The sequence below is a fragment of the Lepidochelys olivacea genome, assembly GCF_965140295.1.
Source record: "Lepidochelys olivacea isolate rLepOli2 genome assembly, chromosome: 8".
Taxonomy (NCBI): domain Eukaryota; kingdom Metazoa; phylum Chordata; order Testudines; family Cheloniidae; genus Lepidochelys; species Lepidochelys olivacea.
Window position 1 is genome coordinate 21,352,808 of NC_140418.1, and position 19,925 is coordinate 21,372,732.

Genomic DNA, 19,925 nt, shown 5'->3' on the forward strand with positions numbered 1-19,925 from the left:
CTCCCCCAGATGAGGGTGGGCCAAGAAAGAGTTCTCTCAAATATACACATCCTTCTAGTATATATCTGATAAATGTGAAGGCCCTCCCGAAAACCTTTGGCTGCTGGGAGACAGCTCCCTTCCATCACAAACTTTCCTCCCTCTCCATCAAAGAGGAAAGATCTTCCCAGTCTTGGAGGAGAGTCTCTGCCACCTTATCTAGCCCCTTTTAGGAGTCCTCTGCCAGCATCTTAATATTAGCCATGAAACCAACCTCTTTGTCCAGTTTCACTCTGAGTAATGCTTGGAAAAGCTATGAAGAACAGAAAAGTACTGGGGGCTGCCTCTAGAGCCTATAACAGAGATTTGTTTGATAAGATATAGGTATAAGGCACTAATGCATGAAGCCCGCACACCTGACCCTGTAAGACAATAGCTTAGCATATGGATATAAGACTTATAAAGCTTTTGCATAAGTAGTTTAACCAGGAGCAACTTTAAATCACAAGACAGCATAAGACAGAATCCTATGATAAGTATGACTAAACTACTGACAGGTAACCGCAAAATACCAATTAATGCAAGTTTGGTTATTTTAGGATAGGAACATCAGCAGAAGTTGAACTGCAAGATTGCCTTAGTAACCACTGATCTATATGCTAATAATTTTGAGGTAACTAATATATTAACCTATAATATGAGAATACCCCAACATTATCAGGGTGAGGAAATTTAGTAATGGACCAAAGAGGCTGGACATCCTTATGAATATTTACCGTGGCCACCGACCCTACAATAAGGTAAACCATCGCCTAAGCAGTTGGGATCTTTTGGCATGCCAGATATAGGATAAGATCTTCATGGACCCATCAATTCTAGTCTCCACAAAGACGATGTGAGTGTATGATTGCTCTGATGCTGGATGTATGGACAATTCTGTAGTATATTTACCTATTTCTTTGGGTTGGAGCATCTGTGGTTTTATTAATTGAGTTAATAAAAACTACTGCAAATTCAAAAGGTTTTTCTTCAGTGTGAGTGTTGCTCCTGTGCACACCAGGGTTCCCATACTAATTGTTATTCTAATAACTCTAGGCCTGATCTCCTGATGAGACCCTGCCAAACCACAGAGTGTTGATTGGGGATTACTAAGAATCAATGTAACTAATACGCAACCTACAGATCAGGCAACAACTCACGGCAGGAGGAAAGGGTATTGCGTCAGGTCATGCTCAAGAAGTTACTGGCTATGTCTACTCTGTTTTAGAACTGCGGCAGTGAGTCTCAGTCTGAATCTACAGAATTTAGTGGTTACATCAAAACAGTATGAGTTTTAGGGAAGTAGAGATAGTAAATGAAAAACAATTGCTTAAGAACTTAACTGACTTTTTAAACACAATGTATGATGAGTTCATGAGAGAGACTGGGAATTCTTTTATACACACACGATCTCTCAAGTACTTCAATCTTTCTTTGCTTATAAAAACCAAACACTGCTTAAGAGTAGGGTTTTTTTCATTTATTTCATTTTAAACCAGGACATTAGATGAAAGGAATTTTCGGAAGCTTGATTTTAAACTACAATGCCAGATCAGCTTTAGCTATCTGGAACCTATTTTCCACTTGCAACAAAATTTTTGTGGGGAGTGACCCAGTTTACTATGAAATCAGATTTTTATTTCTTGGGAAACATTTTACAAGTACTCAAACCACCAACTTCCAACATGCATCATTTCACCTTCCTTAGTACCTACTAGGTAGAGAAAAAATATTTACAAGAATTCCTTTTGCCAGAAAGTCCATATAATTTTTCTTAGCTAAATTACCTGAGCAAGACTTGAGCTATTAACACTTTACTATGATGTTTGGAGCACTATACTGGTGGAGTTCTCGTTAACTACATGAACGGTGTTGCAACTTGAAAAGGAGGACTTGTGGCACCTTAGAGACTAACAAATTTATTTGAGCATAAGCTTTCGTGAGCTATAGCTCACTTCATCGGATGCATTCAGTGGAAAATACAACTTGTGACTCAAAATATTACTCAACATTGCTATGAAGGAAAAAAAATTATATTCTTTGCTGTAATAAAAAGGGATCAATCCTCTTGAAAATTCAATTCACAGGAACAGAATACTAATTGTGATACCTTCTCTCCATATCTACTATAGTCATAAATCTTTAAAGCACCACTAATGTTTCACTTATTGTATTTATTTAATATTCAGTAGTGGATGATTTTGCTGCATGTAGCATTGGAAACCCCAAATAGAGTAATCAAACATTTGTTTATTTCTATACCCCAAACAGTAACTGAACTCAAACAATTGCTGGGGGAGGGGAATGATGCTAACAAGCAAATGAAAAGAACAGTTGTATTAATTAGTCTGCTTCTATTGACAGAAGAGATGACACCTTATTTCATTTGGTGAAACAAGACTGAAGTGATACTGAAGCAACTGCATAAACCTAAGCTGGCCCATTACTTCAAAAGAAAAATGTTTTGATTTCAGAAGTGCTGTGCACAGCAACTGCAGATGCCATTGGTTTTAACCGGTGTTGTGTGGACGCTCAGCACCCCTGGAAATCAGGAGTTCTAGGCTACCTGAACAAGAAACGTTTGACTGATTTTTGTACAAGTCTCTGACATACTGACTGTTTTACAGTTTCCACAACATTCTTATGACAGATCTAGAGCAAATTATAAAAAGCGTCAGTTCATGTTTAAACTTTTCTTACTATGTAGCTTTTAAAAGTAAAACAACTTTTATACTATATTTTCACAAAATTCACAAAGAAAATGACACACCAAAAAGTATGATGAAAGCCAACAGTATACGCCATCTGTGAATTCAAGACCATCTCTTACAAAAATATACCTGGTACACAGTGTAGAGAATGCTGAAGTAAGCACTTTTTTCTTAGATAGCAAGACAAATCAAATGTTCTATGTACTGGCATACACTAGACTTATAGACATTAAGGTCAGAAGGGTCCATTATGATCTTCTAGTCCGACCTCCTGCACAACGCAGGCCACAGAATCTCACCCACCCATTCCTGCGAAAAACCTCTCACCTATGTCTGAGCTACTGAAGTCCTCAAATCGTGGTTTAAAGACTTCAAGGAGCAGAGAATCCTCCAGCAAGTGACCCGTGCCCTATACTACAGAGGAAGGCGAAAAACCCTCCAGGGCCTCTGCCAATCTGCCCTGGAGGAAAATTCCTTCCCGACCCCAAATATGGCGATCAGCTGAACCCTGAGCATGTGGGCAAGATTCACCAGTCAGATACCCAGGAAAGAATTGTCTGTAGTAACTCAGATCCCACCCCATCTAATATCCCATCACAGGCCATTGGGCCTATTTACCATGAAAATTTAAAGATCAATTAATTGCCAAAATCATGTTATCCCATCATACCATCTCCTCCACAAACTTTAAGTTTAGGGCTTAAAATAAATAGCTAAAACAAGCCAGATTACATTATATGGAAGTGGAGGACTCTTTGCATGGGTTCTGATACAAAAGGTGTGTACCAAAAAGCTACTGACCTTTCAGTCACTAGACCTTTTTAAAAAAATCTAAGCTAACCATGGTTGGAGCTACTGCATTGGTCAGACTGTGAGAGACAAACCTCTGACTACTTAATACACAAACTCCCGTAGGAGTAGGCCAAAGTTTAGGCTGTAATTGGCCTTCCAAGGGCTGTAATTGGCCTTCCAGTGTTTTTGAGCCAATGGCACCATATTAAGCACTGTAGTAAGAATTTGCACTCAGATCAATCAGCTATCCCAGTGTGCCAGTTGAGCATGCAATCACCTGCTTCTATTTGTTCCTGCTGTCACCCCAAGTTACAGGCAAAAGGAGAGAAGACAAAGGTAAAAACACAACTACTGGAGTTTTTTTTACCAATGGAGAAGACAAGAACTCCAATGGGCAGGCTAACATCATGTCAGAAAGAGAACAGCAGCAGAGAGACAGCTGCAGCCCAAAGACTTAATCTGTAATGACTTGCAGTGCCCATACTTCAAGAAGTTGGATCTCTTGCCTCCTCTTCACTCCATACAAATAACTGTCTTGCTGAACTTTGCAGGCAAAAGAAAGGCAAGACAAACTAACATTGCACAATGCCTAACAGAAAAGATTTTAACAGACTTACCAGAAGAAAATGAAAAGGGAATTTCAAAGGATAGAAGGTAAAATAGCTTGCATGAGGGGATGGGACCCAGATGTAACATTCTGGCAAAAAGAATTCTTCTAAATGCTTATGTAATGGTGAACCAAGCTGAACATAATTTGGTGCAGATCTTTAGAAACCCTAAAAGCAGACACAAAAATGTGAAGCCCTCCATTATTTAACCCCAGATTCATATACTGGAAGACAGCACACCTGAACAGATCAAATAACCTGTCGTATGGAGTGGCTAGGGATGAGAAATTTCTCACCAACCCACATAGCCCAGGATTGTAAAAGCTCACCATGATCTTTAAAAAGGCATAACAAAGAGAAATCTGAGAACATCAGTTGGTGGGTTCTTATGGAGTACTGTCCTGATTAGTATACATCAATCATCCTTCTTTTCTTCTTTCACATTTCTCCTGGAAATCCCTAATTCCACGAAGACCAACTATGGTAATGACCACATATCACTCTGTTTACCTCTGCTAGCTTTTACACAGTAAGCATTTTGGAGCAACGATTTTGTTTTATGCTTAGCTTATTTTTCCATATTATAAAGTATTGTATAACACTATAGTACTATAAAAAAAAGTACCAATAGTGGAAAAGCTGGAGCTACCCTGGGGAGACAGTTCCTCTTCCAGGATGGACGCAGCAGTGCCTGCTGATGACCAGATATTTTTGTTAACTAAGAGCCTGCTCCTCCTATTGAAGTCAATGGGAGCAGGAGCGGGCCTCAGGCCTGCACTCCAGAATAACTTATGACAAACAAAAGAAGTGCCAATATTTCTGGCCAGCTCATTGTGTACACGTACACACACCCACACACCTTAATGAATTTACCCTAAGGACCAGCTAATTTAAATATCTTGCTGACCTTGAAGTATGCTAATTGCTCTACAGCAAATCAGAAGAGAACGAAACTGTATTCGATCAAGCCATTTTAGCAACTTAAATGAGCAGCAATGGATATATAAAGTGCTAGTGATTGCTTGAAGAACTCATGAGATTATAGGAGAAGATTCTGATATGAGTTACACTGATTTAATCCAACAAAATTCCATCAACTTCCTTGGAGTTTTTATAGATTCAGACTGGTGCAATGGAGATCAACATCTGGCTTTGAGAGTCCTCCAGGATCAAGCATGGTTAACCAGTCTCATCGCTAGGAAAAGTTGCTTCATGTATCACTGTGTTTAGGAGACAGTATAAAGCTTTGCAACAAACAATCATCACATCATCATTTCAGACACTGGCAATGCAGCATTTAGCACTGAAGTTTTGGTTCTAAACTATTTTCCTGGAGTTTATGATATGGCCCTAGTCACTTGCAACAGGTTGAAAGGTGGATAACACCGTACTAGATCACAGAATCTGAAATTAGAGACAGAAATGACCTACTAGATGATTTAGCCCATCCCCCTTCTAAAGTAGGATTGTTCCTTATATTATGTGCTCTACTGCTTTGCCTAGCTCAGTGTCAGATGTCTCAAGTCATAAATTCTCTTGAGACACCAAGAGCCAGATTTTATATTTATCACAATCATTTTATAAAGTTTTAGATCCAAGAGTCAGAAAAGTTGGTCTTTGATATCTTGACTGTTAAATTATGGTATATTAAAAACATATTGTGATGCACTTTCAGCTTAACTATAGCTACTTTAAAAAAAAAAAAAGAGTGCACATTTCAAAATAGGCTACTATACACACACAGCAGTAGGTAGTTTATAAATATATTTTCATTCAGTCCCATACAGCTCAACTGAAATATCAGATCATTTACATGAAACAGACTCAGAGTGCATAATCCTTAGAGTTTGAGCCTGCACTCCAATATGTGGTTTGCAATTGTGGGCTTGGAAAATCTAGTTGCTGTGCTAATGCACCCATGCACAATAGGCTATTTGCCCCAAAATACACAGTGATGTATGCTGTGTAACTGCAAGCAGAAGCGAGTCCTTCCCAGCTAAATCTGGGACACTAAACTTCACCAATTCCATTGAAATTGCCTGCCTCACACACCACCATTGAGAGTGTAATGATATGGCATTACACCCTCCACTGAAGAATTGTAACGTATTTTGTGGATACTGTATGTAATCCACTAGATATCAAAGGTGAGATAAAAGTGAGAAAATTCAGTCAAGGCTGTTTCTGCAACTTTGCCTCACTTCATAATGCTTAGTTACTAAACAATGGCTGACATTGCATGGATGTGCTGAAAAATCCAGGCCGCCTGTAAATAGTATTAAAAGCTATAAGACAACTTTTTGTTGTAAATTTTCTTGTTTGGCTTTCAACATGAACCTGTTCTCCCCACTCCCCTAAAAACTCTTACTATTCTTTGTTAACTGGTCACACCTAGGCTGGTATTGAAAAATTTGTTAGTCTATTCATTTCCCTCCTAAAGTCAGAAAAAAGTTGATTTGGAAAGAGCTACCAAATTCCCTTGTACTTTAATGGGAATTGTGACACTAAATCTTACGCAGCTTTAAAAAAAACAAAACAAAACAGCAGGAGTTTATTTAAGATACACACATAGTTCAAAGAGCCATTGAAATGAACAGGCAGCTGCTTCAAAAAGTTCTTTTAAGATCTGTACTTTTTATATTTTATGCAATACACACAAAATCTACAGCGTTTCTAAAAATACTCCATCACTAGGGTCATTGGAAAGAAGATCAAACAAAGCAATACATAGTATACTGTCAAGAACAACGTTGCAGTGGCAGGGGGACGATTTAGGTGACCCAATAGGCCATATTTCTATCTTATGTTTTCCTAAAAAAAAATAAGATGTCAAGTAGTTAAGTACAAAAAGAAAAGGAGTACTTGTGGCATCTTAGAGACTAACAAATTTATTTGAGCATAAGCTTTTGTGAGCTACAGCTCACTTCATCGGATGCATTCCTTCCGTTCCTGGAGGCACTGTAATACCAGGTCAATGCATGGGGTGGACAGAGCAAGCTCCTATTCCATCCCCCTGTTCCAAAAATCAATTTAATATACAGTCCTTAAATAAAGGACATATCAGTTATTAAACTGATAAGAACAGATACTATGCTTGATCTTAGCCATAAGGCCAAGAAGTGATGAAGTGAGCTGTAGCTCACGAAAGCTTATGCTCAAATAAATTGGTTAGTCTCTAAGGTGCCACAAGTCCTCCTTTTCTTTTTGCGAATACAGACTAACACGGCTGCTACTCTGAAACTAGTTAAGTACAGAGACTATTTACATTGCAGTACTGTTCCCTGCCCACCCTCCCCTTTTAAACAGGTATGTAACTAACATGATAGATAAAACACACTGCCTTCAGCACTTAATTGTACTAAAGTGACTATTTAATACCAACAATTTAAACAGGGGGAAAATGTCCATCTGTTATTGGAAAGCAGAGTAAGGCAATGTAATCAGGAGATAATCCCCACCAGCTAAATTATTTTCTATATACTGAAACAATGGGGGTAAGTCCCAGACAGAGAACAGAGTTCAAACACTACTTTATAGGATAAAAACCTATGCAAGTTAAATAAAATGCAAGGCACCACTCTGATCAGCACACTGCTTTGAGTGCAGCATGATCTCCACTGAAGGGACACGTTATCAAGAAGAGTTTCTAGTGCCTGGTATTGGGTTTTAAGCTAATTATGGCTTTGTATGGAGGAGAGACAAAAGCTGAATTTTTTTGAACATTGACAAAAATGTTTCCTTTTCAGGGATGGCCTCTGAGCAAGGCATGGGAAGGGGGGGCGGGCGGCTTAGGTCCAGCTGGACCACTCCCAAAGTCCTTTTGAACCCTGCAGAACTGTGCATTCTTAGGGCATTTTTAAAAGCTCCCGCGGCTCCTGGGGAGCTTGAGCCCTGCGGCTGGGCAGAGGGAGTGCGCGGCCTGGGCTGGGGACTAGGGCTGCTTTCTCCCCACGCCCCTGCCTGCCCTAGTGGCCCGGAGCCGGGCAGCTGATGGCAGCTGACTTCGGGGAAGTTGGAGTGAAGGCGGAGGGGCGAGGCTCGCTCGGGGGATGCCCCCCGGGGAGGGGGGGCGGGCAGAGCGGGGGAGGGGTACGGGGGGGACTGTACCCCTGGGGGGCGTTGAGGAGGGGTGGGCCAGGCACCCCTTCCTGAACAACTGTACCCCTGGGGGGGAGGGGATGGAGGGCCCGGGCAGGGGGCGAGGGGCCCCGGAGGGGCGGCGATGCATGGCGAGGCCCCCCCAGGGAGAGCCCCTCAGGCCCGAGTGCCGCGGTGCCCAGGGGGTCCCTGGGCTGGGGGACGGGGGACCGCGCGGAGTCCCGCCCGGCCCCTCTCACCTCCGGTGCCGTCCGAGTTCTCGTTGAGGCTGCCCGAGGAGTCGTGATGGGAGCCCACACACCCGCCCATGGGGCCCGCCCGGCCCGGAGACCCGCCGCTCCCCGCCCGAGCTCCGCCACCGGCCGGGCAGGCGCGATGGCTCCGAAGCAGCCGCCGCCTGCTCCCTGCCCGCCCCGCTGCGCTGCGCTGCGCGTGGGCCCGCCTCCTCCTCCTCCTCCAGCCCCGGCGCTGCGCCGGGCCCGCCTCCCCACGTACCCCGCCTCGGGGCGGGTCTCCCCGGCCGCCTGCCCGGCCCATAGACCTGTGGGCAACACCCCTCAGCCTCTCGCCCGCCCGGGTAGGGAACAGGGTGGGCAGCCTGGGGTTACCGTCACCCCATCTCTGTTTCCACCACGGGCAGAAGCGCCCCAGTACCTACAACACATCCCTACCCGTGGTACAGACCCGGAGACAGCCTGGGAGAGCCCCCTGCCTGCACCTGTGTCAGGAACCCTGGGGGAGTCCAAGGTAACTCCCCCTCCGTGATGGAGGGCAGCCTGGGGTCATCCTCCGCCCTCTCACTTCACCTCTTTCCGCCACCCCAAAGCTCAGAGATTCAGGCAGCAGCCAGAGTAACCTCCCTGTCTCATGGCAGAGTCCACACTCCTGCAGGCCCCCTGCCCCGCATCTCAGCTCAAAGCGGACGCCTTACTCTTCATAATGAATTTGATTCATTATTTTAATCATTGTGACTATTTGTTATTTATCCCGTACATAAGGGACTCGGCCCCTGACAGATGGAAAATGATGAGGCCTGTAGAATGTAAGTGCCTGATCCTACAAATGCTCATGGATTGGAGTATTTTTACACATCGGAGTGGTCCCATTAGTTTCAAGAGGACTACTCACCTGAATAAAGTTATTCATGTGCATGAGGGTGTTTAAGCTTAGGTTCTAAATCAGACATAACACACCAGAGGGTAGCCATAACCCAGTCTCAGCTGTGAGGATGCGTTAGAGCTTGCAAAGTATTTGAGATGAGAAGCACTAGAAGATGGCAAAGGATTATTATTATGACTCAGATTCAGGGCCCAATTTCCAAGAAGTTGTGCAAAACTCTTTGTACAATTGCATATCTAATATACAGGTACAACTATGGTGTCTGAGTGCACAAAATATATTGCTCGCCAGACAGGGATCATGCCAGCCAGACACATATAAATTAGTTACACATTTTTGATTGTACAGTTGTACTCCTGACTTTTGTTTTTAAATCAGGCCCTCTGTGTTATCTAGGTTTTCATTTAATTTATTTTAGCAAATGAAATATTGCACTAAATGCATGTTAGTAAAATACTGATACACATCTGTAATACTTATGAGTGTATAAACTGCCCCCAATATTTTCATTGTGTTGTACTGATGATCTCAATAAACCCTGCAAATATTAAATAATTTTCAAGATACATAAGTGTTATAATCTCCATTTCACCAATGAAAAACTGAAGCCCAGAAAAATTAAATGTCTTGCTGAAGCTCACACACTGAGTCTATTCTAGTCTGTGGTCTAGTTGAAAAGATTCTCATACCATCCTCATTACTGTAGTATCTGACACCTTTCAGTAGTTCATTAAGCAAAGTGACTAACATCTGTCACACATGGTTTGTTCTCTCAGCCCTCTCCCCAGGGAGAAAACTGTTCATGCAGTAGTGTTTTGATATATTTACATACATGCTGGTCTGTGTTTACAATACAGAAGAAAGATTGAAGAAATTCACCTTGCAAGGTGGTGAGGTTTGTGGTGGTCCTTAGTTCCTGTGGGAGTTCATTCCACAGTCTCAGGCTGGACTTTGAGAAAACTCCATCTTCTGCACAGCCAAGCTTTACCCTTATGGTAGAAGGTTCCACTTTGCATGAAAAGCAGAACTGTCAATTGTGGTCTTCAACCCGGAACTTTAGGTGATCTTTTAGATATCCTGGGCGCAGGCCATTGTGCACCTTGAAGAAAAGGACCAAGATCTTCAACTTGAATTGATACTTTATGGGAAATCAGTGTGGAGAACAGAGGACAGATTTGATGTGCTCCCGTTGCTGAAGGATACGCGATGCAGTATTCTGTCCTAGCTGGAACTTCCTAAGGATTGATGTGTTCATGCATAGGTGTCTTGCCCTGCTGAAGTGTGGACAGGTGGTTACAAAGGGGCAGGTCATTGTCCACCAGGATGGGAAGGAATTTCCTAGCTAACCAGAGATTGTAGAAAGCATTACTTGTGGATGAATGCGATGTGCGAGTTTAGCCTTAGTGAGGAAGGAGGACTCTTCCAGGAGGACTCTTAAAGTATATACTGAATTAACCAATTGTCAACAGTCAGCAGTAAAAGGGAGAACTGAACCTCCTGACTGCCTTGCTCTAACCATTAATCACAGCTGATTCCTTATATAGTTTGGTGTTTTAGATAATAAAATACATTAGTTTTGCTAAAGTGCCTCATGAAAAAATTCTTTACCCTTTTGTATAAGGACAGGAGGCCATATGCTCAACTGGTAAAAATAGATTTTTATGTTTTACACCAATTTATACCAGCTAAGCCTGGCCTAAGATATTTTGTATTTGCTATTGGGAATGAATACAGATGAGTCTACAAACAAAAATGCTATTTTAAAGAAAACATGTAATGATATCTTTAAACTGAATAAATATTAAGAATGCAGAACCAGAAAGTTGTGAACAATATTCCAGATTAGAATAACATATTTGTTTATATTTAGATCACAAGAAAAGAACACCAGTCTGTCTTCTACCCCATATTATCTGTTTATTATGCCACACTTTTATGGTGGATTTTGATTTGTCTATTTTGCAGTAGTCTTATCAGGACAATAGCATGAGTGACTAGATTCTAATAGAGTTTTTTTCTTTTTTATTTAAGGATTTTTTATTTTTTCCTGTTGTATGATTTGTTTTCCTTAATTTTTGGGTAGTTTCATAATAACTTAGATTCACACAAGATGACACTGCTCACTAATAACCACTACTTATTAAATCCTCAATCCAAGTTAATAAAATATCAGTTCAAATTAAAAGCTCAAAGTCACCGCCGCCACCGCAGTTAGTCAACATCTGACTTCAGTGCTGTGGGAAAAAAGGTGGGGGTTTTTTGGTGTTTCATGTCTAAAAGCATCATTTCAGTTTCAACATCACAGTAGGCTTTGAAAGTTATGGTTCAAATGTGCTATCAGATGCACTGTAGCTCTTCAGAACAACTCAGCAGTAATTCAGAACATTTCAAGGGGAAACAGAAAGTGCAAAAAAATAAAATCTGGTTAACAGAGTGAGAATTAGGATCCCTACAAGTTTGTGCAGGGAAGAAGTCGGCTGTTTTTCTGATAAAAAAGGCAACAGAAAATGAAACTATTTTACCTGCTTAAAAACACATTGCAGAGATACTTTTCATAATTAAAAAAAAAAATCATAGCTGTTTATGGGACTGCAATTCCCTAAAATCAAAGGAACAAAAATCTATTGACAAATTCATTTTTCTAGTTTTATTTGGATTTGCAACTTTTAAAAGGAACTTGAGTAACCTTTAAGAAAATGCATGTATAAATAATTAAGATCCCAAATAACTGGTGTGATATAGGCAGAGGGCCCATTGCTACAAGATGCTGAGCACTTTCAACTCCCATTTGATTTGAAAGGTGAAGGTGCTCTGCATCTCACTCAGTCAGGACCAAGCATGATGCTCAGGACTGATAAGTAAACATGAGGAAGGAGCTCTCTCTGAAGATATTAACTGAATATGAAAGTAAAGAGCACATTAGTTACAGGGGATGGCAAAGTACTTGGGTGTATAGAAGAATTAACTACAAAACAAAGGAGATATTGATTGATCCCAGTTGTCTAGGTCTTATCTTGTTAGGTCTTATTTGGAAATTTCTGTTTAATTTGGTGTTTGCCTAGAACATAGGTATAATCAGGGCAAATCTTTTCAGGAAAGGCTTAGAAGAGTCAACACATTTTGTTCAGAATTGCAGAACTACCGTGGAGAGAAGTAATGACAATTTACAAATTTCTGAGATCGATTGTGTGTCCACCCCTAGAGTTTGGAAATTTAACTCTACAGGCTAAGAGCATGAGACTGAAATGAGACAGACATTCAGGTTACATAACATAAAGAGCTTTCCACTCAGTGGTCATGAAGTGGTATAGCCTATCCAAAGAAGTTTAAACACACAACATATTAATGCATTTAATAGTAGGCTAATTAAACAGTGAGAGAGGGGGATGGGTTTCAGCATCCAAGTGGCAACTTCAAAGAGCTGCCTGTACAGCCAGTTTGAGAGCATCAGTGCAAGCTCTGCTAGTCTGAGTCTGTTGACCTGGGTTGGGATGCTCCAAAATGTTGTAAATCTACCCATTGTGGGCCAAAGTCAAATCTACAGCAGGATCATACTGGCCCAATATTTCTGGATATACTTGTAATTCAGGGAATAGGCCACGGAAGACAGACCAATGGTTGTTTCTAAATGCAATTTTTATTTTGAAGGCTGTACTATATGTCGTTCGGAAACGTTTTATGAAGGGTATGGCCTAAGCTCTGGTATGGGCACTAAAGAATTCCTGTGTTCTAATCATGGCTCTGCCATAGACTCTCTCTGAGGCCTTGGGCAAATCCCTTAACTTCTCTATTTTTCTGTGTCTGTAGGTAAGATAGTATGTATATACATACATTTCAGGGGTATGATTAGGATTAACTCTCATCTTCATTACTTGTTAACTGTTGACTGCATGTTGGTGGTAAAATACTTTTGATCTTCAAATAGTACTTGTATAACACAACAGTGGTATGAACTGGCATCAGAATTGTTCAGTTATGAGTCATAAACTCTATCATGCCAACAGCTCAGAGCGATTTTCCTTTGGCACAAGTGCTATGGGGCTGTGTTTTTGTGGCAAGAGGATCTAAGGTCAAGCCTCACTATCCAAGTAGCCTTTTGTGCAGCATAGAGGCATCCATAAAGCCCCAAGAAGGCCCAGATTTGTGTGTTACAGGATTAAATTTTTATTAAGATATTTTGTATGACAAACTTGCCATTCTTGTTTGTCCACCCTGGGCCTCGCAGATTGCTTGCAGCGAATGATAGTGCTTTTGCCATCACATTGATGATACAGCATGCTAAATCCCTGTTCTCCAATGATTCATCTTTGCGTGGGAACCAGTATGAGATGCTGATGAATTGCATGAGTACTCAAACTTCTGGCTGAGGCATCAGCATTTTTATATTTGTTTAGAGGCTTTTCAGTGGCACTCACGACCAGAGTATCTGAGCCATACAACACCCCCGCAAGATAGAGAATGATCCCCCTTTTATAGATGGGAAACAGACAGCGATTAGTTGATTTGTCCCAGGTCACATAGAGTCTGTGGCAGAACCAAGATCAGAAGCCAGATCTCCTGCAGCCCAGTTCAGTGTAACTATGAGACCATCCTTCTCCCCAGAGAGTTTCAGGAAATCTGGTATTGTACAATTTTCAGATTTACCTCTATACTGTTCTCTTCCCTCATCCTACTGAGGCATTTTGAAATGGGACATGAGGAAGGTTCCCCTCTTCTGCATGATAAACATGCTATATCAATAAAATAAAAAACCAGCAGGATCTTATTAAAGGGAATAAGGCAAAATGCCACATTTATTGTGAATACAGAAAGAATCATAGTAAGCAGTTAGTTATAGCTATAACATTCCATTCAATTTAATATTTTTTCACACATTAATTCATATACACACACAGAGGTTCTGCAAGGTTGTTATAATAGTTACCAGCCTTAGAGTTGCTTGTGCCAAGCCCCTGGCCAGGTGGCCTGGACATGAGGAGGGAGCAGGGCCTTGTCAGATGCTCATCTGATGCTCCTGAAAGTTGGTTTTCAGAATCAGACCCCAAAGTTCTCAGTTTCTAGAGTCCATTTTTATAGGAATTTATTCCTATTCCAGTCTATGGGAATTGCTTCATCATGCTGTTGCTGAATCAATCAGCAGATGGCACATTCCTGACGGCTCCAAGCTGCCAGATGTTATCTTGTTCTTCGGTTCTCCCATCCTTGAGGCTGTGGGGTGGATTCCAGTCTGCCCTCCGGGGGTCCTCTGGTTGTTTCCACTTGACGCCTTCTTTGGCTGATCGACACTGGATTCTTAGGCTGGCACCTCCCTGATCATTCAGTTATTATCCATACCAAGCATCCATCCACATACATCCTCTATCTCTATTTTAATCACAGTTGTTAACAAAGTGAGATAAAAACAACAAAAGGGCAGGGAGTCTCTGTGTGCTGTTTCTGTTGTTACAAAGTATCGCTTTGAGTCCCTCTCTGTGTGAATAGTTGTTGTTACAAAGTATTGCTTTGAGAACAGACTCTATCTTAGGATGTACCAACACAATTAGCAGCTTGCAAGTTTCACACAGAGAGGGAGACAAACAGTAAAAAACAGAGACCAAAAACCAAGAGACCTCTCAATTAGTAATATCCTGGAATTTAAACTATGGGGAAGCAAACTCATTTGTGATTTTAATACAGAACTTCTTTAATATGATCCAACATAACAAACAGAACATCCATTTAGATGCAACTTCTAGAATTCTAGCTCCCAGTACAAAATATCTACCTGCTATAGTTAGCCTGTCTCTGGGCCAACTATACTTGTCGCAGTTCCGCTGTGCCGGCTGTCTGTGCAGAGCTGGGGCAGCACACAGGAAGAACATATAAAAAGCACACATGCAGCAGAACATCTAACCACAATCACCTATGGAAAAACCCCAGAGGAAGGCTAAAGTTACAACCCTCCTGAAGCCTGGAGACTTCAGAGTTTTCAAAGTCATTGTGTCAGGGTGGGCTGAATTTGCTCCATCCTCATGGAACTTGCAAAGGAAATAATTCTCCCAATCTGCAGAGACCCCACAATACTTGAGGAAACCCAGCAGATGTTAGGACTTCCACAGCTGGCTGAGGCATGTCCCATAGAGACCCAATGCCTCTATACTACTCCCTGATCCTCCCATTTCCCCTAACATGTCTCCCTCAGTAGACATGCCCCCATGCATTCCAGTGGGCTCATTATTGCATTCAGAAAGGACCTATCCCTGGTAGATAAGATACTGGTAAGGTCAACTTGTTTTATGTGAGGAAATCCCCATGCAGTTGGAAGAGGATAATGCCACAACGAGCAGCTTTCCCCTATCTATGGCCTCTCTTCCCACTCACAGAGCCCCACATGTTTGGAGATAGGGTGACCAGACGTCCCGTTTTTAAAGGGACAGTCCCATGTTTAAGCCCTCTTGAAGGTGTCCCGACTTTTTCTTAAAAATAGGCAAACTGTCCTGTATTTTATCTCCCCTCTCATCAGTACTGATGCATAGGTGTGGGAACTAGGGGTGCAGAGGGTGCTGCAGCACCCCCGGACTCTCAGCTGTCAGCCCCCCAGGTCCCGACTGCCAGCCCTGTGCGTCTGGAGCCCCGGCTGCTGGCCTCGCGCCCCTGGAGTCCTGGCCTCAGCTTTGGGGGGTGGGAGGTGGACAGGGGGTAAGGGGGCTGGCTTTCAGCACCCCCACTATTAAAAATGTTCCAGCACCACTGTACTGGTCGGTCCTGCTGCTGGCCGGATCTCTGCTTGCCAGCCATCCGCACACCAGTGGTGAGTCGGAGGGGCCAGTGGCTGACAATGGGGGTGTGTGTGCAAGGCTGGTGGTGGAGGGGCAAAGATGCAGTGTGCAGGACTGGCCGCTCCCTGTGCTGGTCCATCAGCACAGCCCCTGCTGTGTGCTGCCTCTTGGCCAGTGGGGCCCTGCCCCGCTTCCAGCCAGCACTGGCTGCACGCTGCAAGCTGCAGTGGTTGGTGTGTGCAGGCAGGCGCCAGATGGCGGCCAATTACATGTGACCTCTGCTGCACACCTATTGGCCCTTTATGTGCTCCCCCCACGCTGTCCTGTCCCTGCTTTGCCTCTTTGCCCCCACAGCCCTGCTGCTCCTCCATACCCCCCTGGCGGGACACATCCCACTCTCAGCATTTATGGAGAACCAGCTCCAGGTCGGAGTGCTCAGCTCACCAACAGCCTGGCTGGCAGGCTCCTTCCTTCCCCCACTGCCTCTGGCTAGGCCGGTGCTCTGGGAAAGCCCAAGATCCTCCGCTTGAGGCGCTGGTCAGGAGGAGCCAATCCCTGCATGTGCCAAATCCCTGCGCAGCGCTGGCATGGGGAAGCCTCTCTGCCCCTCAGCTAAGCTCTGGAGTGGGGCGGAAATCAATTTCCAGCCTGTTCAGGTCCCAAACCTGCAGGCTCCACATCAGGCCCCAGGGCAGGGGCTTAGCACTCTCTTCACCTGACCCCCCACAGTCCTGGGTCCTGCCCCCAAAGGAGCGTGGGGCTGCTCCGTCCCCTAGGCACCATCCCCTGCTGAGCCACCTCTCTGGCCAGGTTCACTGAAGCCCCTGAAGCCAGGTTCCCTGGGCCCTGGTGCACGATGAATCCTTAGGGCTTAACCCCTTCCTGCCTGTGCTGTAGCCAGAGGTGACTGAGTTATGTTGGTGGCCAGCAGCAGCTTGGAGGTATTAGCTGCCTTTTGACACTGTGTTGGCAGGAAGGGAGAAGCTGCTTCCAGCCAAAGGAGGTGTGGTGGGCAGCAGGAAAAGAGATGATCTCTGCAAAGAGACAGGCCAGGTCATCCCTCCCTCTGCAGCTGGAAGCAGCTCCCATCTCTCCCCTCGCGCAAAGTGCTGAAAGGCTGCTGCTGGCCACATTCTGGTGTGAACCCTGGCAGAAATCTTGGGAGGGAGGCACGGGACCCTGCATGCCCCTCCCCCACATGTTGCCTTGGAAAGATGCAGCGCCAAGTACCAGCAGAGGCAGGTTCATCCCAGGGACCCAGCCCAGCACAGAGGGCGAATAGCGCTGGACAGGGAGGGTCAGGTGGGTCGGTCACCCCCTCATGAGAGAGGTGTACAGGAGTGCGTGTGTGACACCTTTCCGTATGTGGGGGGCTAGGGGTGTGTGTGTCACCCCTTCCTGTGTGACCCCTAAAGCCTTAAAGATAAGAAGGTAAATAAAAAGAATCCAACTACACAGTATTTCTTGTTAACAGGAGCTCAGTCAACTTGCTATTAGTTTGAATGTTTGTACTGCATAGTTCTGATTGAGTGCCATTGAACTTGCTTGAATACGAGTAATTTTAGCAGGTGTCCCATATTCAGCACAGGGAAATATGCTCACCCTATTTGGAGACCAGGAGAAAGAGTAAAGTTTGAAAACTGGGCTATAGCTGCAGGTTTTCTCCTCTCCCTTCATAACAACAAAATTTATGTTCTAACTCTTACAAGCTTCATGCTGGAGGATTGTGCAATATGTGTCATTGTTATAACACTGTAGAGAAGAGTTTATTTGCTCTGGAGATTGCTGAAAATAGCTGTTTAATGTATAATGACAATGTTTGGGATAGATCATTTCAATAGGAATCTAGCTGCTGTGAGGCAGATTCTATTGCAGGATGCCACAGAGTTCCCCCAAATTCCTCTGTGGAGGCATCTCCACTTTTCAGAAGTCTTCAATGTACTGGAGGCAATGGTAGATAGATACTCTGCTGACAAACAATCTTCTTGAATCTCATAAGGAAACTCCAGATCTTTCTAATTCAGAAGACACCTGGATTTCCTAGTTGCTTGTCTCAGGGCCTTTATTTTGAACAAGGGCTCTAAAAAATCTTTTGCCTTTTACACTGAAGTTTGAAAGTAGGGGAAATCATCAGCCTACAGTTTAAGCAGATATTTCACTGTTAATTCTTCCAGAAAAAAAGTTGTAAAAAATCATATTCGTCAAACATTTATTTTTATGTGGGCAAAGAGTTGCAATCAGTTTGAACATCCAGTATGGCCAAACATTTATATATGCACATACACACAATTTCAGTATTGGTTCAATTTCTTGTCCACACTGGAAGTTGAGAACTTGCAAACTCATTTGATGGATCATTTGGTTCTAGAAGTGCTATGAATGTACCATAAAGCAGTAGCTGTCAGCTGGTGGATGCCACTGTGATAGACCAAGTGGTAGGGCATCTGACATTGTGGACTATCATGAAGCAAAACGAAAGATGACAGCTTTGCTGCATCTTTTGCTTTTAAAAGCACTTCTCCTTTTTAACAAGTTCCGACTTCTGCGAGCTGTTCTGAAATCAGTTTTTTTAACCCACAATCACTCCAGTGCCTGTCCCCTTCAGTTCTTGGAATGAAATATTTAACGAGTGCTGTTTTGTCACCACAGTGGAAGCTTTTCTATTGGCCAAAGTATACTATTTCTGATTTAGCCTCAGTTCTTAAAGAGCCAGAAATGAAACTCAGCTTCCCCCTTGTGGTGAGCTTGCTGTAATGCACAAGAAAAAGATTCACAAATACTGAACTAAGAAAAGGAGGACTTGTGGCACCTTAGAGACTAACAAATTTATTTGAGCATAAGCTTTCGTGAGCTACAGCTGACTTCATTGGATGTTAGACTAAACTACACACACACACAAAATGTTACTCTGATGATCTTTTTTATAGTGTCATTGGTGGTTTTTTAAATGTAAAATACTAGGTAAACATGAATATCACTGTATATAATAACATTGCATCTGTAGAAATTGAGTCCCCTATTCAAAGTTCAACCACACCGTTTCATAATGCAAAATTTCAACCAGCAATACAAGTCTTGTCTCTCTATGGACTGAAGAGATATGAGAGTATAGATCTTCCTGCACTTCCAACTGCATTTTAATTTACTTGTCCTTTTGGAGGTGGATATTATGTATCAGTGCTTTAAATAATGAAGTGGCTTAGTGGCACTGGGACAAACCAAGTAGCCCTGAGATCTCCTTGTAAAACACAGGTTTCAGAGTAGCAGCCGTGTTAGTTTGTATCCACAAAAAGAAAAGGAGGACTTGTGGCACCTTAGAGACTAACCAATTTATTTGAGTATAAGCTTTTGTGAGCTACAGCTCACTTCATCGGATGCATTCAGTGGAAAATACAGTGGGGAGATTTATACACACAGAGAACATGAAACAATGGGTGTTACCACACACACTGTAATGAGAGGTCTTGGGTAGCAGATAGAATACCCCTGGTCGGGGTTCCAGGGGTGTGTCTGTGCAGATTTGTTCTTGTGCTTTTTCAGGGAGTTTCTTGAGCAAATGTTGTAGTTTCTTTTGGTAACCCTCAGTGGGATCAGAGGGTAATGGCTTGTAGAAAGTGGTGTTAGAGAGCTGCCTAGCAGCCTCTTGTTCATATTCTGACCTATTCATGATGATGACAGCACCTCCTTTGGCAGCCTTTTTTATTATGATGTCAGAGTTGTTTCTGAGGCTGTGGATGGCATTGTGTTCTGCACGGCTGAGGTTATGGGGCAAGTGATGCTGCTTTTCCACAATTTCAGCCTGTGCATGTCGGCGGAAGCAC

At 43.1% G+C, this 19,925-nt stretch overlaps 1 protein-coding gene across 1 annotated transcript in view; it reads right to left on the reverse strand.

Annotated features, from left to right (window-relative positions):
• UBTD2 (ubiquitin domain containing 2) overlaps positions 1–8,652 on the reverse strand; it is a 110,002-nt gene extending 101,350 nt beyond the window's left edge. The window contains exon 1 of the mRNA XM_084637434.1: positions 8,467–8,652. Coding sequence (XP_084493560.1) covers positions 8,467–8,536 — 70 coding nt within the window. The 5' untranslated portion in view covers positions 8,537–8,652. The remainder of the gene's footprint in view (positions 1–8,466) is intronic.
• Positions 8,653–19,925: the final 11,273 nt, after the last annotated feature.